The following is a 23131-nucleotide window of genomic DNA, read 5'->3' on the forward strand; positions in this document are numbered from 1 at the left end:
TGTATGGGATCAACATCAGGCTTAATTTGAAGATATAGAGAATATGGTATTACACTTATGCTTTCTCCAATATCACAAAAACCATGATAACATGAAGTTCCACTATCACATGATATAATTGATTTACCCACCTTAGTGGTGATTCCTTGAATTACCTTGGTGGAATATTCACATAAATAAACATCACAAGGGTCTTCTTCATTTGATTCTTTAATAACAGAAACTTATATTGAACTTCAATTTGTTCATATGGATCACATCTTCTAGCACTCCTGTTTGCAATGGCAGTAAGTAAATTCTCCTGAACTTCACTTGGACATGGGGTTTGAACATATTATTTAACCTTAGTAGATGATACTTGGTTAACTTTCTTAATGAATTTAGGCACAATAATATAGTGTTCAACAGGCTCAACATAAAACATCAAATCTTTTTTTAGGAACAACAATATGATTAGCAAAAGATTTAGCAACTTCTACCAAAACATAAGGATCAAGACCAAACCTATTGCTCAATTATTCAAACAAGATAGAAGTAGAGAAATTGTCTACACATGAATATTCATATTCTAAGTGGGGTTCATTACCTTTGTCGAGATCCCAATTATGAGTATTGCCAGAGATAGTATTTAATAAGTCCCATGTTTCTTCTTCACTTTTATGAGCAAAAACATCCTACATGGGAATTATCCAGGGAGTCCTTTTGATGTTGAGGTAATCTCACATAAAAATTGATCAATATGATGATTTTAGAAAAACCATGACAAGGATTCTTACGAAGGAGTTCTTTTAATCCCCCCAAGCTTGAGTAATACATTCTCCAACATGGGGCTAGAAATTATAAATATGACAACGATCATTATAAGCCTCCTTAGGACTATAATATTTAATGTAGAAAGACTTCTTCAAATATCCCAGTCAAGATGATATTCTTCATCTAGAGATTTAAACCATTTCTGAGCATTACCATAAAGAGATAAATATAATTACTTCATTTTCACTTCATCTTGAGAAATACCAGAAAGTTCAAATAATGAGCATACATCTTCAACCATTTTGAAATGATCCCGAGCAGTCTTACTTCCATCCCCTGTAAAAGCCCGTTTCATAACTTTTTTTAACATGGCCAATGGGAATCTGATACTCCATTTCAGGCTCGGGGGTTTATGAACCTTGTTCTTAACAAAGTTAACAACATATATATAGAAAGCTTCATAAAACTTCAGCACCATGACAACCATAATTAACTAAAACAATAAATAATAAAAACATCTTTCAGTTTCCTTACCAAACAAATCTACCAATATCACGCCGCACCCCGGCAACTGCGCCATAAAGGTATCTTGATGTCTCCCAAGTGCAGGAGATCTATTGTAGTACCTTTCAACAGTATAAGGTTGTTGAATCCATGAGGAGTTGAATGTATTTGTTAGCAAGTTTGACAAGTTAAACTTTAAATTAAAGATGTAGTGGTTTGTGTTTTGGGTTTATAGTTTGAAAGAAAAGTAAAATGATGAAAGTAAATTGCAATAAATAAATGCTCTTAATAAGAGAAAACTCAATCCACTATGCAGCAAGAGGACAAGCTCAAGTATGTGTACTTATGTAACAAGCGTTTCCAAGGGGCGACATGGATTTACTAAGCATAAAGTTTTTTTAACAACATGGTGAGCATTTTGTCAAGTTTATTCTTATTGAACGGATCCTAAATTAGGTGAAGCTATATGCATGAGCAAGTACACCCCTTATGGTTGGTCCTAAGGCCAATTTTGATGAGAAAACTAAGGAATCATTAAGACATAAATCTCCAACCATATAGGGTCCTCGATATAAAACCCCCCATTGCAAGTATTAGAGCATAGTTTATGTCATTCCGTCCCTTCCTACCCTCTTCACTACACTAAGGTGCAGCCCTATAAGCCCTTATAGGTGAAGTAATATGCAGTCTACAGAGACTGGCTTTTCAGAACCTGGGTGGATGTGAACCCACTTTTTCAAAAGTGCGTTTGTGATGTAAAAACATGTTTTAAAAGTCGAAACATAAAATGAATGAAAAGGTGATCTCAAACATGTGCCCTGGACATGAGTTTCGTGACGAAAAAAACCTTTTATTTTGCCTCGGCAAAAAAGTGAAATTTTGCAGGGCTATATAGCAGTATATATGTGACGTATTTTGTCTTTTTAGATTCTAAAATAAAAAAGTGGTTTCTCCGTGAAAACTTTCTACGCACACATGAAACATGCATACGTACCCCGTTATTTTTATTTCAGAATTTTGTAACATTTGAAAAATGCATTTCTAACCTAGGTTCATGTGCACCCAGGTTCAACTGGGACTTTTCCTCAGTCTACATTCGCATATCACCATCATTGGAACCACATTATACACTATATAAAGTTCAAACAGTTTACACGCTCCAAATTAATTTGGGCACTGTTCATGTGCTATTTATCCTTTCCTTTGTTCAATGGTTATGTGACACGTCGTTGCATTTTCTGGATAGTACATTGTTTTACTTCATCAGTGTTTTCTCGTTTCTTCTTTTCTTGACCGGACGGTTACCGGTTACCGGTTCTGCGTGTTGTTGATGGGAAGCCCGTTCCCTTTTTTTCACATTACCATGCATTTTATTCGGTAGTCAAAGCGGCAACTGACCCCACCCTCGAACAATCTAGATGGATAGTCTGTATACATGCCCCGAACACATAATCTCCCTCCCCGCCTCCTCCCACGATCTTCTCCATGAAATTCGTCCGTGCCTCCTTGGTCGATCGCCGCCTTCACCAGCTTACCTCTGGGAGCTTCTCCTAGGCGAGATTCCGCGCGAGCAGACACGCGGAGGAGTAGGACGAGGCTGGGAGGCGCGCCACAGCCACAGACCAAGGCGACTAGGGTTGCCCTAGGCAGAGCGGGGTCGCGGAGGTGGGGAATCGGTGGAGGAGGCCGAATCGGTGCCGTGCCGGTGAGCAGCAGCTCGTGAGGAGTTTAAGGATGGCTGAAAAGGTGGTGACGGCCGCCGCGTCGGTGGCTATTCGGCCGAGGAGGACGCTGTTTTGCCATGAGGGCGAGCAACAGGATAATTGGCTTCCCCCAATCAAGTTGCCCCATGCCTCGATCTCCCCTAGCCGGGTACTGAGACCATGACGGAAGACATAGCAGCGATGGGAGCACAACGTGGGGAGGAGCGGCATCGGACCGAGTTCTCGAATCCGGCCATGGCATGGCGGCGGAGCCAGTGGGAGCGCGCCAATCTAGCCGCGGCGCGACCTCCAGAGGGAGTTGGGTAGCGGCGGCGCCATCAACGTTGAGGCGTGGCGGCGAGCAGGGAGCATCAGGGGCGGTTATTTTCTTTCCCTTGCACAGTCGGCGTTGAGGCGGGATGGTGAGCAGGGGTCGGCCAGCCGGCCAGGCAGTTCTTTCTTTCCCTTCCACTAACATGCTATTTTTCTGTGCAGTTTTCCTATGGATTTAGTACCTCTAGCCGTTTTACTGGTTCTGTTGCGTCACGATCGGTGGCAGGCTTGGTCTCTCATACTGCTATATACGTTCTTCTCATAGACCTTTGCTGTTTGTGTTGGTTTCTTTACTTTCTTTTGTCTTACTGAAGATTACCCATCTGCCACGGTTTCTATGAGTGATCTACGCGTTGGTGGCTGCTGGCGAGCTCCGGGGTGCACTCTTGAGGGCGTTAACGATTTTGCCCTTCCTGCCCATTGGAGGCATCGTAGGCCTCTGCCTTCTGTGTCTTGGAATTTACTTTCTTTCTTCCTCTGCCATTAATGTAATTGCTGTCACTCTATCTCAGGTAATACGGTACCAAGCAGGCCATCTGAATCAATGTCCTGTGTTTTGCCTCGCAGAAATCTCTGTACTGAAGACATAAACTTGCACACAGGTCAGAAGAACAATGCAGATCAAATTTTTGAAATATTTATCGTGTCAGAGTCATTATTGAAACTCATTTGCTCGCGTCTAGGAGTACAGAAATCAATAAATATGGATGAATCTGTATGAACTGGTTTTCATTGTTCATGAGGTATCCCACTTGACACACAACTCACTACTTAACACTTGATTTACTTATCGTTAACGGTTATGCAAGTGGATGTGCCACTGTGAATCAATTTCCTCTGTTTTGTCTCACAGGAATCTCTGTATTGAGGACAATGCGTGCAGATTGAATTGTTCGAATATTTATCGCGTTGGAGTCATTATTGGAAAATCATTTGCACGCGTCTAGGAGTACAGAAATCAAGAAACATGGATGAATTTTTATGAAATGGTTTTCATTGTGAGGTATCCCACTTGACACACAACTCACTACTTAACACTTGATTTACTTATCCTTAACGGTTATGCAAGTGGATGTGCCACTGTGAATCGCTTTCCTCTGTTTTGTTTCAAAAGGAATCTCTGTATTGAGGACAGGAACTTGCACATAGGCCTGAAGAACAATGCGCGCAGATTGAATTGTTCGAATATTTATCCCGCTGGAGTCATTATTGGAAAATCATATGCACGCGTCTAGGAGTACAGAAATCAAGAAACATGGATGAATTTTCATGAACTGGTTTTCATTGTGAGGTATCCCACTTAACTTATCCTTACACAGTTAGATGCAAGTGAATGTGGAGTTGGCCCAATTTAATAGCTGTTTTATTCACGAGATTTCAAGTTCTGGAAAAAAAATGTGGTCTAGCTCTGTCTTTCCAATTTCACTATTGTCTAGCTTCTTCGATAGTCTGTATTTCGTATGATCATCATAATGCACACTTACAAGTATCTAATTGTATTCCCATATCCCAAACATGTTGAACCAATCTACTCTTATTTGTTCCACTCTTTTAACACCATGAAATAAAAAAATCCTTCAATGATGTTGATAAAATGCCAATGAGGTACAGCTGCGTAATGGACAAAACCGAGAGCGTCCCATGTCGTCCCCGCCGGGAGACCTGGAAACCTTAGCTGTCGGGCAACCACTCCACGTCAACCCTTCGAGCCTCGCCGCTTCTGGGCAAATACCGCACGGCATTGATGGGCCCTTACTTTTCCACTCACGAGGTGTGCTGGGGTGTTGCATCTTTGTTGCTATTTGCCTTTATATTATGCTATTCTAACATGATTATAGTGAATCGTATTTGCTATTTCAGATAGTTCACAGGCTGAAATCTCAGTTGACAACCTCATCTTATACATGTGCACAAAAGCTTCTACTGTAAGAAAAATATGTTAAAACCATTTACACCTAGGTACTGCTATGGAGGCTTCTACATAGTGTTTGATGTAACAATTCACATTGGTATGTAGATACTAAGAACTGATCAATTCAAATCAATTGCAGGGGAAAGTCCATATAACAGTAGTATTAAACGAGGAGTATTTTGCTTGGATACTGATGTGGTGAGCTTTTATACATCATATAGTATCTTGATTCCTACTGGTTTACACAAAATGAGTACTGACTGTTCAAAACTAATTGCAATACTAAGTTGATGTTGAGATAGCTAAATTCAGGTGCAAGCGATAGCTGCTAACATCGGTGTTCAAGTTACCTAGAAGAGTTGATGCATTTCTAGAGAAGACAATCTACATAATAGTGTTAACAATAGTGTAAATCACAGCGACTGGATAATTCATGCCCTCTGTAATGCAGATCCATCCACTATGTAATCCAGTAGGGATGTGCAACAGCACCGCTCAATGCGTATCGGTGCCGTCTGGCTCAGTCCTGTAGACATGTGTACCGCCTCGGTCCTGCTCCGTCCAATGACCCCATGTGGTCTCGCTCAACATTATTAACGATGTAATACAATTTAAATATCTGCTAGCACAGTCAACTAATGTGAGTTCTGCATATGGAGAAACTTCCTTAATGTGGTCAGTTACATTATCTATCTTACCTTACTTCTACTATATAACTAGATCGATTATTTTTCAGTAATCACTCATCTTTAATGAAATCAAGCTTGCTCTACATTTTTCTTGCTGTCACACTTCAAAACCGCTACTTTGCATACTAAAAGGTAACACCACGGGCGCGGCGTGCCGTCGCGCCTACGCTTCCTAGTAAAAGATTAAAACTTGACCAATTACTCACTTCATACTATATAGATTCATAGCCAATTCATCCATACCCTCAGGAACATGGGAAACTACTAACAAGGTGAAACATGGTATAGATCATTGGCATAGGGATTACAACACAATTTAAAAATATAACTTGACCACCAAATAAAGACAAGTTACCAATCACAATCATGCAAATAGCACTTAAACAGTATCTAGCGTTCAATCGACCACAAACTATTAACAGAACGAGGTGGATCTTTGAGATGGTGTTGATGTTGGGGATGATAGATATATTGATGGAGAGGCCTCCCCCTACGCAAAGGAGGAGTGGTGATGATGATGGCGACAATTCCCCCTTCATCGGAGGCTTCGAAGCAGTCGGATCTGCCATCTCCCAGAGTAGGAGAGGACTTTCACCTCCACCCCCGCCACTGCAAATCGTGGGAAAATATGGCGTAGGTTTTCTGGCGAACGAAGGCGTCTGTAAAAGGGAGGAGACGTTATCACGCTCGAGGTCCAAATGGGCCTAGGTGGCGCGGCACAGTAAGGTGGTCACGCCACCTAGGCTATTTTGGCCCTCGTGGCCTTCCCCGCTTGATTCTTGTGCCCACAATCCTTCTCGTGAAAAAAACTTACGTGATATTTTTTCCTCAAATTGTTTGGTGTCTAGAAGGTTCCTGAAACAACAAAATACTGGAAAGGAGGTTTTATGCCTCCCAGAAATTAAATACCATTGCGAGTTACTTACGGGAGTGGCGTTTTGGCACCCGGGAGCATATGCTCCCGGTTTTTAAACTTCATTTTAAATGCACTTTTAAAATGTTGAAAAATTTGAACACAAAATTTAGTAGATACATCTCGAAATTCTACACGTTCACAAAGTGGTTCCACAGAAAACTGACATTTTGAGTGTCATCTGTAAAAAAGACAAATTTTTCTGTAAAAAATGGTTGTGTATGAGACGTTTTGTTTATCTTTTTTGCACAAGTCACAAAAAATGTCGGTTTTTCGCAAGACTTGGTCTGCGCACGTAAAATGTTGATACGTAAGCAAGAAATTTTTTGTTCGAATTTTTTGAACATTTCAAAATATTTTTCCGGTGGCAGGAGCATATGCTCCCATGTTCCGAATTGAATTTCCGGTTACTTTGTAGGAAAGTTCTATAAATCATCTAAAAAGCCACAAATAGTGATAGAACAATTTAAATATTATTCTAAACTAATCATATATGTTGCTATTATGATGATTCAAAATACGTATCATATAGATGAGAAGAAATAGTAACAGATAATATTTGGAAATCCCGAAATCCATTGCCAAGCTAAGTGGGGCCACTCCAGGGAAGAGCAAAAGCAATCTCGGTGCTTTCCCCTTTATAAATTCTAGCCCTTTTCATCTCGGCCCGCATCAAAGGATCTCACCAAGTCACAGCACACATCTTTCTCCCCGCCCGACCCAGGTAACCTCCAAATCTCCTTCGCCGCCTCCTTTCACCCTCTTGTTTTGTGTGTGCCAACCCCCACTGAACATTTATTTCCTTCCTCTTATATGCAGAATCAAATCAGGACGGGAGAGAGAGAGGGAGGGAGAGAGAGAGGCAGGGATGGAGAACGGCAACGACATCAACAACGACGGTGGGAAGGTGTTTCCGAACGGGGGAGATGAGAAGGGGAAGGCGGTGCAAGCACTGGAGCGGATCTACGGCGAGGTGCAGGAGCTTCTGGAGCGCAACCGGATGATAATCCGGGAGATCGGCGAAATCCACGAGGCACATGAGATCGGAGGCCTCAACCGTGATACAACCCTCCTCCGTGAGTTCAATATCAACACCGCCCACATCATGGAGATCTACTCCGACATCTCCTCCTCCTTCTACCTCTCCCTCGCCAAGGGCTCCCCCGCCGTCGACGACACTACGAAGGGAGGTCAGGAGGGGCTTCACCCTCCGCAGTAGAAGAAACATACCAGCTCCCCTCCTCTTCTCTGTTCAGATTTAGATTTATGAGCCCTCAGGGCAAAACAGTTCAAGTCTTTTTTTTTTCATTTTCTTTACTTTCTTGATGTGTTATTTTAGCGTTGACCTGAGACGTGGACATGGGCAACTTGTTGTGAGAAATAAAACAGAGAAGGAGGCAATAACATATGAGTCATGTACTCATATTTTGTGTATGCTTGTACGATGGTCTACTGGATCCCGTGTACGTTAGGCCAGATAGGGGTGAGAAGATTGCTTTGTATTCATGTTGGTGATACATAGGGAGGGATCGAGGGAAGTGATTTTGCCACTGCTAATCACCACAGATTGCTCCGAACGGTTGTTTTTTCTCAGGCTGAATAGTGCGATGTGTTTTCGGCACTCCAAACTGGCCAATATGCATAGAAACATCGAAATTTTCCATGCTACAAGTGGTAAGTTTTCATAGAAATATGGAAACTTCCCCTTTCCAAACGGGCTCGGCTCCTCTATAGTTAAGTTGTTACCGTATATGTGTTGTGGGTCTTAAATCTATTGTACGTTTCGATCCAAAGGCTATCCTTCATCTCCCTCGATTATGTTAGCCTTACACGAACGGCGTTAATGCCGGCAGAGGTCCGAGAGACCGAGAATCCGAGAGACTATTTCCTCCACCACAAGTACCAATTAATCGGCTAGTTTTCCTATGCTCCAACAGTCCAGCAAACAATTGTAGGGAACTAGGTCCTCTCCTTGTGTTCAGTCCTACAGCTCCAGGCGTGCTCCACAATTCCGATGATGGCGCTGTCCGTATATGTTTCACATGGCTGACCAGCAAGGTAGGAGATAACGATGTTGTTTTTTTAATCGCAGGTGTTCTTTCAATTCCCACATAAATATGGAAATTTCTCACTATTTAAGTAGTACGATTTTCACACACACACATCGAAATCATCTATTTTTCATATAAATACGGAAATTTCTAGTGGCTCGGATGCTAGATTCCATGAAAAATGTGGAAATCTCATGTTCCTAAAATATGCCCGAACATTTCGATTCCAGTAAAAGCATCATGTGTTCCAGACATGCCGAAGTCTAAAGAGAGCGAGTTCAACAAGTTGCCTGTAAACGGTTAAAAAGGGCCACCTTTTACAAAATATGTTGTTATTGTGGTAACAGTTTACAAGAATACTTTTTTTATTTAGTGATTTGTTTACATGGATTCTATTTAGAGAAAAAAATGTTAAAAGATAATGGCATAAAAATTCGAAAAGAGAAAGTAAATCTGACGGTGCAACGTACAATACAGCCAAGAATTTATCGCGCACATACCTTTCAAGGTTTCGCGAACAGCCGATGATTTTGCGCGTCCAAAAACAAGAAACAAAAACGGGCCAGCTAGTGTGTCACTGACCCGAAAAATACAAAAAAACGGTCCGTGAGTCGTGGTCACAGCTAGTAACATAGTGCTACATCTAAAAACTACAAAAGAATGCTTCTAGACAATGTGGTCCAGACATGGCGTCATGTATAGCGTGATCTTTTAGCGTATGGCCGCGCATGACGGTACAGATGCAGACCCTAACAAATATGTTGATATACTCACATCTATAAACGCACGATGAGTACCCTACCGCTCAGAACATCTTCGAAAGATTAAGTTCAAGAAACTGAAATGATTCGAGGATCTTGAGGTTTGACGAAATCACACTACACATGTCTCGCAGTCGACGGAAACTTTCGTCTCCCACTAAAAGAATATTCCACCTTTATGATACACCAAAGTGTAAAATTTGAAATTTAATTCCTGGTAAATTATTAGAGATGCCACTGCCCTCCTACCTAGACAATCACACGTTGGTTCTCGTCATCTCTAAAGAGCTCTAAGCTCCCAGGGTTGGCACGCTCTGTGGTTGATCCTCGTGTCCTCCTATCGTTGGCCTGGTTATTTTTTTTTGAACTGAGTTGGTCTGGCTTTGATTGGGGACACCTCTGAGAGAAGCGTTTCGTTTTGACTTTCTCGTCCCTGTACTGAATCGCCGACCTCACTCGCACGAACCGTCTGCAGTTTTTCTAGATCTCCCTGATTTCTCCGCCGGCGCGCTCATCTTCTTTCTATCCTCGCCATGTCTCACCCACAGCCTCCACGACTCCACCTTCTCTGGTCAACTTCCGTGCGGCTGATCTGCGAAAAAGGAGATTTGCATCCACCTTCGGTGCCACCAACAAGGGAAGGGTCCAAGAAAAACCATCGCCAACCGACAAGAGGAAGCTATCCCTGAAGGCGGCAAGGCGCTGGTGGAAGAGGCCGGTGCGCAAGCGGCTCTACCAGGTTAGCTGAGAGGAGGCAGCGACAGTGCGACACACATCAGGAGTTGTTCCCGTCTGTTCACCCCAGCCTCACCGCTTCGTCTCCTTCTCTGGTAAGTCCCCTCCGTGTAAGCAACTGAGTGTCCACGGGATTTATCATATGCAGTATGCGCCCTGGTGTTTCCAGCAGATCGTTTTTAGGATTGGTGCACTACTGCGATAACAAGACCTAGAACTAGAAACCTAGAAACGTTGGTGCAGGTTGGATTAGCTCTGGAATTGAGGATTTCCTCACGGTTTCAAAGGCCTCGAAAATTGCCAATCGATTGGCGGGATCAAGAATGATTAAGATGTCATTGTATATTTTCTTTCTTAGGTGAAGTTTATTTTCCATTAAGAAAAATGATATTGGAATATGTTTTCTTTGGGAGTCAATATCACTATAAATCCACGCAAATCATTTGATCCAGCAAGGCACTGTAAATCCATTCGATCCAGTCAATGGCACTTGTTACTATGCTCCGTTGTTTCTGAAGTTAGTCATTTGGTAGCGTAATCTATCAGTTCCTAACTCCGTTGATCAGATGTGGGCTCTGTTTTATAGGTCCATGGGAATTTCTGAGTGTCTGATCCATTTGGTATATTGGTATACTCTGATGTCTGCAGTACAGATTCTTCTCCTAGGGGCTGCAGAATGGTAGCGCCGTAGCGGCACTTGCAATACTAACTAGAATGTACCATTAGTTGTACCTCATTCCTTTTCTTATAGGAAAATAGTTATGCACTTACTGTAACCTTGAATTGGGTGATGGCTTACTTGAAAGTATCATATCAATTTCCTAACTATAATCTGATTAGGCCAGATTCAAGTTTCCTGAATTCAAATTTCCCTACTATAATCTGAAAAGAACGGATACATAGGCTGTTGCGATGTCCTATGAACGTGGTTGAGTGTCATGTTACATGAATCTATGTAGCCGTTAGGTATATGCAGAAATAAGATGGTGATGACTTCAGATTAGAGGCTTTGACTTTAGACAAGGAAAATCAATTGCCGGTTTTTGAGCGAATCCCTTCTTCTAATATTAATCATATCCAGCAATATGGCGGTATGAACTATATGTTGGTTTCATTTTGTGACATTCCTTCTAACTGATGTAGGGATTGTATTCTTAACTTAGTTGGTTGTGTCATTGGTACACTCGACTGTCTTTGTAGATATTTGGGAACCATGATCCGTATCTAGGCACCCTCCAGAATATGGGATTCACAAGTTAAAAAAGTTTTATTTCCTGAGAAAAAGTTAACAACCTCAGGAAAAGTAGTCACCTATGAATGCTTTCTGGCTTCTATTTCAAAAACTTATTTACAGGAGGTTAGGCTAATAATTATATGATATGACACATTCATATGCTCATGCTCACCCAGTAGAAGACATAGTGATTTTTTGTTTTCCACTAAATGAAAAATGCATTAGTCCAATTTAGATTCAATATGAGGATTAGAAGTATAAAAGAAGAATGGCACCGGAAAGGTAACCCATTTTACCTATTTTTGTTTGCACGATCTTAGAAGTTCACATGGAAGTAATGGATTGTAACTACACCATATCAGTCCATATGTTGGTTTAATTGAACCAGAAAGAGTCATGTATTTTTTCCAAGTCTATTATGCTATGACTTTCAGGTGTTGACATAAAGTAAAAAAAGCTGCAAGTTACGCCTGGTACCAAACCTAAACAACCATTGGAGGGTCAGGCCAGTCACAACACAACTGTTTCTACCTAGGGGAGATGTAATCCGGTGAGACAATGGTCACTTGCATGGCTGTTCTTATTTCATAATCATTTTATGATAATGGAGCTCAATAGCCATTCTTTTCGTTGATACTACAATAAATGAGCTTGTTCTTTGGTATGACAGATGTGCAGTTGTAAGACAAAATTATATCAACCAAGATTATGATATTTTTATGATGCCAAAACACAAGCGGAGTTAAATATTTACATTGGATGTAATGAACGGTGGTGTTGATATATATCGCGCATTTATTCAGAGCAATGGATCAATATATATACATAGAAAAGCAGAGCAAAGTTTATCAAATTTCCAGTTTTAGTACACGATACATGTGCGTGACATAATTTTAGTTCTTCCCTGGATGTATTCCTCTCATCCTATTTCCCCTACATTTTTATTGGTATATATTCTTACGGATCTAAATCCATCATGTGTTGTGAATACGTTCAGCCAAGAACGATTTTGATGTTGCTATGTAGATTAATTCAGCTCAACATCTTTTGTTGCGGAACAAGGTTAATGTGCTTGCTTGAGATAATTTTAGATTCAAATCGAAGTGTTGCATGCCTGTCTGAAATGGCATCATTCAGCAAAAAAAAAAGTCCCTAATGCCATCCGAAAGAACAAGAAACACAACCAACAAAAATCGGCGCAGCAGAGCGTGCAGGGCCCTTCTAGTTTATACTTACAGTTAAATGTTTCTGACTGTCACACGATATCTGAGGTTGCATTTTGTCACTACCGTCTTTGTGTATCATGACGGTGCAAAATCCACGCTGAAATGACAGTTAACGACAAGTCGGTTGCCAATGGTATGATGCCTTACATCATGCGACATTTTATGTTCAGACTAGTAAATATGCACTGCAACGCACATGTTTTCTCTGATCTATAATAAGTGATGGTGGTTTAGCATAACTTTACTAAATCACCAAAAATTATTATGAACCGAAGGCTCTTATAAAAATTCTTTTGTAACACAACGGAAAAGAAACCAAGCTACTTAATCTGAACGGTGTCATCAACTAAATTTGATACTCTCTCCGATCCATAGTAAGTGTCGGGGCTTTAGATTGAACTAAAGTCTCGATACTTCTAAAACCCTAGAGCAGATAGGTTTGGGGGAACGGCTCGATGCTCTCGATGGGCTCGGCTGACATATATTTATATAGAGAAACAATACATGTACAATACCGTATATATGGTTAGGGTTAGGAACTACGTTACATATCTAACACCCTCCCTCAATCTTAACGGTATCTAACAAGTTAAGATTGCGCCGGCAAGCCTCAAACAATGGCAATGGCAACGGCTTGGTGAAGATGTCTGCAAGTTGATCCTTTGATGAGATGAACTTGATATGTAGTAGCTTCTGTGAAACACGTTCCCTCACAAAATGATAGTCGACTTCAATGTGCTTCGTCCGAGCATGGAAGACGGGATTTGAGCATAGATATGTAGCACCAATACTATCACACCAAAGAACTGGAGAACGACCATGTGAGATCCCAAGCTCTCGAAGCAGTGACTGAACCTAGATGAGTTCTGCAGTTGCATTAGCAAGTGCCTTATACTCTGATTTTGTGCTCGACCGTGACACTGTAGGCTGTTTACGAGCACTCCAGGTGATCAAATTAGGACCATAGAAGATGGCATAGTCCCCCGTGGATCGCCGATCATCAGAGTTTCCAGCCCAGTCAGCGTCAGAGAACGTAGAAAGGAGACTGGAGGAAGAAGCCCGCAGATGTAGTCCATGTGATGCAGTGGGACTGACAAAGCGTAGGATGTGCTTGACCGCAGCCCAATGAGAGGAGCACGGTGACTGCATGTACTGACATACCTTGTTAACCGCATATGATATATCAGGACGGGTAACAAGGAGATACTGCAATCCTCCAACGATATTGCGTTACTGGGTGGCATCCTTAGCTGACAAGAGATCTCCATCAGTGCATGATAGTTTATCAGATACTGACATTGGTGTAGTAACATGACCACATTTAAGCATCCCAGCACGATGGGGAAGATCAAGAGCATACTTCTTTTGTGTAAGAACAAGGCCATTGGGTACCGGTGTGACTTCCAAGCCAAGGAAGTATCGAAGGGGACCAAGATCCTTAATACCAAACTCGGACCGAAGGCTCTCAACAAGACGACCAGCAGAAGAAGCAGAGGAGCTCACCAAGATGATGTCATCAATATAGACCAGGAGGTACATAGTGAGCTCAGAGCGATGAAGCATGAACAAAGGCGTGTCAGCTGCAGAGGAGACAAACCCATGAGAACGAAGAGTAGTACCAAGACGCGCATGCGAGGCACGAGGGGCTTGTTTCAGCCCATAAAGCGCCTTGTCGAGACAACAGATATGCTGAGGCTAAGCAGGATCAACAAAGCCTGGTGGCTGACGCATATAGACCTCCTCCTCAAGAACATGCAAGAAAGCATTCTGAACATCAAGCTGACAAAGATGCCATCTGATATGGGCATTACCCTTCGGGTAACCAATATTATGCTACATCCTACGGCCCAAACAGGGGCCCGTGAAGATCATCCACCAACCAAGGTGGGCCGATACGTTGGTTCAGAAGGAAGATTCTTAATGAACAAGGCAAGAAGATGAAGACCAAGGAAAGTTTAGACATAGAAACTCTTTGTAATCTAGTCGAACCCGGAGACAACTCTCGAGACCTGGCCTGCAATATAAGGGCCAGGAGAGGGTCTGCCGAGGGACACAAAATCACCACAGACAGATTCACCGCAAGTCTAGAGCTAGGTCATTAGAAATCTTAGCCTCTCAACGAGATCTTAATTATAGCCTTCGGCTACCTGATGACCCACAAGTATAGGGGATCACAACAGTCTTCGAGGGAAGTATTACCCAATTTATTGATTCGACACAAGGGGAGACAAAGAATACTTGTAAGCCTTAACAGCGGAGTTGTCAATTCAGCTGCACCTGGAAACAGACTTGCTCACAAGAGTTTATCAGTAGCAACAGTTTTATAGCAGTAGGAATAGTGAAATAACAGCAGCAGTGAAATAAAGACAGCAGTAGTGATTATAGTAAACAGCAGGATTAAAATACTGTAGGCACAGGGACGGATGAACGGGCATTGCATGGATGAGAGAATTCATATAACAATCATGGTAGGGCATTTGTAGGTAATAATAAAGCGGTATCCAAGTACTAATCAATCAATAGGCATGTGTTCCATATATAGTCGTACGTGCTCGCAATGAGAAACTTGCACAACATCTTTTGTCCTACCAGCCGGTGGCAGCCGGGCCTCTAGGGAAACTACTGGAAATTAAGGTACTCCTTTTAATAGAGTACCGGAGCAAAGCATTAACACTCCGTGAACACATGTGATCCTCACATCACCGCCTTTCCCTCCGGTTGTCCCAATTTCTGTCACTTTGGGGCCTCGGGTTCCGGATAGCAACGTGTGTATACAACTTGCAGGTAGGATCAATAAACAATGCATATAATGATGAAACAATAACATGTTCAGATCTGAGATCATGGCACTCGGGCCCTAGTGACAAGCATTAAGCATAACAAGTTGCAACAATATCATAAAAGTAACATCTACGGATACTAGGCACCATGCCCTAACAATCGTGTGACTATTACATGATCAATCTCATCCAATCCCTACCATCCCCTTCAGCCTACAGCGGGGGAATTACTCACACATGGATGGGGGAAACATGGCTGGTCGATGGAGAGGCGTCGGTGGTGATGGCGGTGAAGATCCCCTCCAATTCCCCGTCCCGGCGGAGTGCCAGAACGGAGTTTCTGGTCCCGAGGCGGAGTTTCGCGATGGCGGCGGCGTACTGGATGGTCTCTGGAAATATGGTCGTCCCCCGCTATTTTTAGGTCGAAAGGCGTATATAGTCCAGAGCAGAGCGTCGGGGGGCCGCCGAGGCGCCCACACAACAAGGCGGCGCCCCCCCTGGGCCGCGCCGGCCTAGTGTGTGGGGGCCTCGGGCCCCCACCTGGCTTGCCCTTCTGGCTCCGTCAGTATTCTGGGAAAATAGGGCCTTTCGCATAAATTCCGAGGATTTTCCTGAAAGTTGGATTTCTGCACAAAAACGAGACACCAGAGCAATTCTGCTGAAAACAGCGTTAGTCTGTGTTAGTCGTATCCAAAATACACAAATTAGAGGCAAAACAATAGCAAAAGTGTTCGGGAAAGTAGATACGTTTTGGACGTATCACTACCCCATTATAACCCGATAATTTCCATAATCAAGATCAGGCAAGGAGGAAGTAAGGGTTTTACCTCATCGAGGGCCCCGAACCTGGGTAAATCTCTCTCACTGTCTGTTTGGTATTCGATGTCTCGTGTCAGCCTACAGGATTCCGTCAACCCTAAGCCCCAAAAGTTGGGCATTGCCGAGGAGCACCCTCGACAATTGGCGTCGTCTGTGGGAAACCTGTCGGTACAAGGCATGTCATCGGCAGCTCCAGTCACATCAGCAACATTCGTGCTGACTTCACCAACACCTTCAAGTCCAAGAAATTTGGTTCGTTGCGGCTCCTTCGACTTTGGTCCACGCGCTGAAGCGTCGCTTCTGATGCCTTCGGAGCTGCGCAACAATATGGATGCAGCCTTCGGCGGTGTCCACTTCATCGTTGTTTCCGGAGGGTTCCTTCGACTTCCAAATTCATCTGCATCAATCTTAAGAACTTTTGCTTCAGAAACCATTGTCCCACCGATAGCCTCAGTGGGCTTGCCTGTGAACAGCAACGGGAGTAGCCAAAGGATTTTAGGTAACAGAGAGGAGCAACGGAAGAGGCGAAGGGATCTTCGTTGCGAAGAAGAAGAACGAGCTACGAGAGTCATCTCCGCCAATGTGACAAAGGGTGTTATAGCGCACAATTAAGAAAGAATCGCAGCCGGGCACCTTATTTGCCAGCCGTGGAGCAGCTTGTCGCACCATGTTATTTGCACTCTTATATTGACCAAAAAGATAACATCGAGAAGGTCATGCATTTGCTCAAAGATTGTCGGCAGTTCCTCGACGTTCGGAAGCTGTGTGAAAGGCTAAGGTCTAATTCGGAAGCAAAAGCTCGTTCGGCGGATGGAAGAGCAGCAGCTTACAATTACTCTCAGCAACAACAATATGTGCCAGACGAAGATATCTACATACTAACCGAAGTTTACCCTGCATCTCGAGGGCAAGTGAACATGATTCACAAGACTAGCTTTTCAAAGAGGTAGGCCAAGAAGTTTTCACGAGAGATAAAATTCGCATAAGTAGCTATGGCAGCGGTACCCGATTATATCGATTGGTCGGATCAAAATATCCTGTTTAGCAGAGCAGATCACCCGATAGTCGTTCCTAGGCCCGGTCATGCTGCCCTAGTCCTTGAAGCGTAGATCGGAGGATACAACATGAGCAAATTATTCATGGATGGAGGAAGTGTTCTAAACCTTTTGTTTGCAAGTACAATGAAAGCAATGGGATTGTCAGTCGATATGTTAAAAGAATCTGGCACTAGTTTCCACGGCATCATCCCAACCCGACCCGGTTATCCCCTTTGTAAAATTTCAATGGACGTTGTCTTCGGCACGCCCAGCAACTTCAGGAAGGAGAAACTCGAGTTGGAGGTGGTAGATTGGGAATCGCAGTACCACGCCATCCTCGGCAGGCCAGCGTTCGCCAAGTTCATGGTAGTTTCCCATTACGCATATTTGAAGCTGAAGATGCTAGGCAATAATGGGACAGCAATAACTGTTCACGGAAGTTTTTCTCGTTCTGATAACCGCGACAGAGATTTCCAGAATATCGCTTTCAAGTTTAGAGTCAGGGAAGACTTAATGCACTTGACGTAGTCACCGATCATACATAGCCACCTGCCGACAATCGGAGCACAAAGTTCGATGAGTTTAACGTTGCCAAGGAAGCAAAGAAGCATCAAGTGCACCCCTCTGACCCGAACAAGACGGTCAACACATCGGAAGATCTTACTGCCGCATAGGAAAGCGTGCTCATCGAGTTCCTCCGTGAGCGCTGGGAAATATTTGCATGGGAAACATCCGAAGTGCCAGGTATTCCCAGGGAACTGGTTGAGCACGCCCTCAATGTTGACCCCAACACCAAACCTGTACAGCAGACTGATGTCTACGGGTGCTTCTATTCTTGTAGACAGTGTTGGGCCTCCAAGAGCAGAGGTTTGTAGAACAGCAGCAAGTTTCCCTTAAGTGGATTACCCAAGGTTTATCGAACTCAGGGAGGAAGAGGTCAAAGATATCCCTCTCATGCAACCCTGCAACCACAAAGCAAGAAGTCTCTTGTGTCCCCAACACACCTAATAGGTGCACTAGTTCGGCGAAGAGATAGTGAAATACAAGTGGTATGAATGAATATGAGCAGTAGTACGACGCCAGAAAATAGCTCGCTGGCGTGTAGTTGATGGTAGTAATATTGTAGGAAGTAAACATGCAGTAGTAACGCAGCAATAGTAATTCAGTAAAACAGTAACAAGCAGTGATAGCAGTATTTAGGAACAAGGCCTAGGGATTAGACTTTCACTAGTGGACACTCTCAACATTGATCACATAACAGAATAGATAAATGCATACTCTACACTTTTGTTGGATGATGAACACATTGCGTAGGATTACACGAACCCTCAATGCCGGAGTTAACAAGCTCCACAATAATGCTCATATTTTAGTAACCTTTAGTGTAAGATAGATCAAAAGACTAAACCAAGTACTAGCATAGCATGCACACTGTCACCTTCATGCATATGTAGGAGGAATAGATCACATCAATATTATCATAGCAATAGTTAACTTCGCAATCTACAAGAGATCATGATCATAGCATAAACCAAGTACTAACACGGTGCACACACTGTCACCTTTACACACGTGCAGGAGGAATAGAACTACTTTAATAACTTTGCTAGAGTAGCACATAGATAGTAGTGATACAAAACTCATATGAATCTCAATCATGTAAAGCAGCTCATGAGATTATTGTATTGAGGTACATGGGAGAGATGAACCACATAGCTACCGGTACAGCCCCGAGCCTCGATGGGGAACTACTCCCTCTTCATGGGAGCAGCAGCGGTGATGAAGATGGCGGTGGAGATGGCAGCGGTGTCGATGGAGAAGCCTTCCGGGGGCACTTCCCCGTCCGGCAGGGTGCCGGAACAGAGACTCCTGTCCCCCAGATCTTGGCTTCGCGATGGCGGCGGCTCTGGAAGGTTTCGCGTACCGTGGCTTCCTTCCGTAAGGGTTTTCGATGCAGGGGCTTTATATAGGCGAAAGGGCAGCCTCGGAGGGTCGAAGGGGCGACGACACCATAGGGGGGCGCGGCCCAGGCCCTGGCCGCGCCACCCTATCATCTGGGGCCCACAGGGCCCCTCACCGCGGCTCTCGGGTGTTACGGATGCTTCCGGCAAAATAGGAACCTGGGCGTTGATTTCGTCCAATTCCGAGAATATTTCGTTACTAGGATTTCTGAAACCAAAAACAGCAGAAAACAGGAACTGGCACTTCGGCATCTTGTTAATAGGTTAGTTCCAGAAAATGCACGAATATGACATAAAGTGTGCATAAAACATGTAGGTATCATCAATAAAGTAGCATGGAACATAAGAAATTATCGATACGTTGGAGACGTATCACAGACGTTGTGTCGTTTCTCAGAACAAAAAAGAAAAGCTATTGGCGAAGAAGTTAATCGGCTCCGCAAAGCTGGTTTTGTTCGAGAGCTCAAGGAAGCTGAATGGGTAGCTAATCCAGTCATGGTGCCAAAGAAAGATACGACAATTCTTCGTATGTGTATCGACTTCACAAGCCTCAACAAGCATTGCCCCAAGGATCATTTTTCGTTGCCTCGCATCGATCAAATAGTTGACTCCAAGGCAGGATGTGACCGCCTATCCTTTCTCGATGCCTATTCAGGATATAATCGGATCAAGCTCAAAAAAGAAGACCAGGAGTTAACTATGTTCATAACTCCACATGGTGTTTACTGCTACAAAGTTATGACCTTCGGATTAAAAATGCAGGTGCAACCTATCATCGGTGCATGCAAGCCTGCCTAGGGAGCAGATTGGCCGTAATATCGAGGTTTATATCGACGACATCGTCGTCAAAACCAGAAACGCGACCACACTCATTGATGACTTGAGAGAAACTTTCGACAATCTTGACAGGTACAAAATCAAGCTGAATCCGAAGAAATGCTTCTTCGGGGTACCAGGAGGCCAAGTATTCGGGTACTTTATTTCAGCCAGAGGAATAGAAGCTAATCCTTTAAAGATTAAAGTTGTACTTGACATGGAGCCGCCCAAGAGTCTACAACAGGTGCAACAATTGGCAGGAGGATTAGCACCTCTTAGTAGATTTATTGCAAAGCTGGGAGAAAAGGCCTTGCTATTCTATCAGCTGATGAAAAAATCTGAAAAGTTCGAGTGGACAGCAGAGGCACAAGATGTTTTCGACAACTTTAAGAAGGTTTTTTCAACCTCTATAGTCCTCGTAACTCCATAGGACAGGGAGCCAATGCTGCTCTATATAGCCGCAACTGTCCAAGTCGTCAGCATTGTGCTCATCGTCGAACATGCAGAAGAAGGAAACATACATGGCGTACAATGCCCCGTCTACTATCTCAGCAAAGTACTCACACCAGGAAAACAACGTTACCCTCATCATCAGAAGTTGGCATATGCCGTGTGGAGGATAGCACGAAAGTTACGGCATTACTTCAAGGAACATCCGATTATCGTTGTCAATCATCGAGGCTCCATTGAAGAACATACTCACCAACTCCGTTGCCACAGGCAGAGTATCTCAATGGTCTATCGAGTTAACACCACATGACATTTCTTATGTTAACCGAACAACTATCAAATCCTAGGTCCTTCCTGATTTCTTGGTCGATTGGATTCAGTCGCAAATTCCGGCGGCACCCGACATGTCAGGTTCATGGACAATGTATTTCGATGGATCTAAGCGAAGCACAGGCGCAGAAGCTGGAGTACTATTAATCTCGCCACAAGGAGACAAAATGAGATATATGCTAAGGATGAATTTCTCATTACCAACAAATAATGAAGCAAAACACGAAGCATTATTACATGGTATGCGTATGGCCAAGGCATGTGGAGCTACTCATTTGGATATTTATGGAGATTCAAATCTCGTAGTTCAATAGTCGATGAATTTGTGCGACGCTATTAGCGACAATATGATTGCTTATCGCCAGATGTACCAATCAATGGAAGCTAAGTTTGAAGGTTGCGAGTTAAAATATATCGGTGGAGCCAGTAACAAGGAAGTCGACGCTTTGGCTAATATCGGCTCTACATGCTCTTCTATATATTCTATATGGAGTCTTCTATGAAGTAATTACTCAAATGTCTATTAAAGTAAAAAACCTCAGCACCTCCAGAAATATCGGTTACTGACCCGGGGGTTACGCTCCAGGAAGCTACCGAAGATATTACTGATGGATCTAAACAGCAAGTTCTTCTTCTCGAGCCTTTATGGACTGAACCTTTTATGGCATATTTGATGGAGCAGCGGTTGCCAGACGATCCAACAGAAGCTATACGCATCGTGCGATGATCTAAAGCATTTATCATAGTGGATGGTGACCTTTATAAACGAAGTATCTCCGGCATCTTCCAATGGTGCACCGCCATCAACGATGGAAAGGCTCTATTGCGAGAAATACACGAAGGGACATGTGGTCATCATGCAAGCAGCAGAGCACTCGTGGCTAAAGCTTTCAGGGCTGGGTTTTATTGGCCAACAGCAGCAGCCGATGCAAGAGACCTAGTTTGGAAGTGCGACCCTTGACAACGTTTTGCACCAAAGCCACAAGCACCTGCCACGGATCTAATGACAATACCTTTGGCCTGGCCCTTTGCGCAATGGGGACTAGACCAAGTTGGTCCACTTCCGAAGTCATTGCCTGGTGGTCATACTTACCTATTGGTGGCAGTTGATAAATTCACCAAATGGATTGAGGCCATACCAGTCACCAATCAGACAGCCAAAACCGCTGTCAAATTTTTCAAAGGAATAACTTGTCGTTTTGGTGTGCCTCATAGCATCATTACAGACAACGGAACCAACTTTGATTCTAAGGAATTCCATCAATTATGCAACAACAATGGTATCAAACTCAGATTTGCTTCAGTTGCACATCCTTAGACCAATGGGCAAGTGGAAAGGATCAATGGCCTAATATGTGATGGCATTAAAAAGCGCCTCACATGTGCAGTTGGAGCTTGGGTCGAAGAATTACCATCAGCACTTCGGAGTTTGCGGACTACACCAAATAGGTCAACGCAATGTACTCCCTTCTTCCTTGTCTACAGAGCCGAAACTGTTCTACATGCCGATGTTCGCTTTGAAGCACCTCGGGTGGCCGCATATAAAGAGACAACCTCTGTTCAAGCACTGCAAGATGCCGTAGATCTTCTTGATGAGGCTCGAGATATCGCCTTAGCAAGAACAGCAGAATATCCGCAACCGATACGAAATTAACACAGCCGAAGAGTTCGCACTCGAAGTTTCAGCGTTGGTGATTAGTACTACGATTGAAGCAGGAAAGAACCCTAAAACTTGAATCTCCATGGGAAGGACCATTTATCATCACTGAAGTTATCCCAGGAGGAGCTTATCGCCTCAAGAATCCTACTTCGGGGAAAAGATGTTGGGAACCCATGGAACGCCGCACACTTGCGATGATTTTATGAGTAGGACTCGACCTATTTCTTCTTTGCATTAAAAGGCTTCTTAGCCAGTTACGTATTATGAATGAAAACTTTCGATTCAGCCTATATGATTATCTCTTCATCCGAACAAATGTTTGGGATCTTTTGTATCGACTACTACTTCCATCGGGAGCTCCGGTTAACAATGTGTCATAGCTTACCTGACAATACTCGGGAGGTTGCAAGAATTATGACAATGCCATCATTGACTACTACTTCCATCGGGAGCTATGGTTAACC

At 43.4% G+C, this 23131-nt stretch overlaps 1 protein-coding gene across 1 annotated transcript; it reads left to right on the top strand.

The window, feature by feature from the left end:
• The first annotated feature begins 7675 nt into the window (after positions 1–7675).
• Positions 7676–8026, top strand: LOC127303357 (protein ELF4-LIKE 3-like). Its single transcript, XM_051334099.1, has one exon. It carries the CDS (start codon positions 7676–7678, stop codon positions 8024–8026), a length of 351 nt encoding a protein of 116 aa, XP_051190059.1.
• Positions 8027–23131: the final 15105 nt, after the last annotated feature.

This window comes from Lolium perenne, chromosome 5 (genome assembly GCF_019359855.2).
Source record: "Lolium perenne isolate Kyuss_39 chromosome 5, Kyuss_2.0, whole genome shotgun sequence".
Taxonomy (NCBI): Eukaryota; Viridiplantae; Streptophyta; class Magnoliopsida; order Poales; family Poaceae; genus Lolium; species Lolium perenne.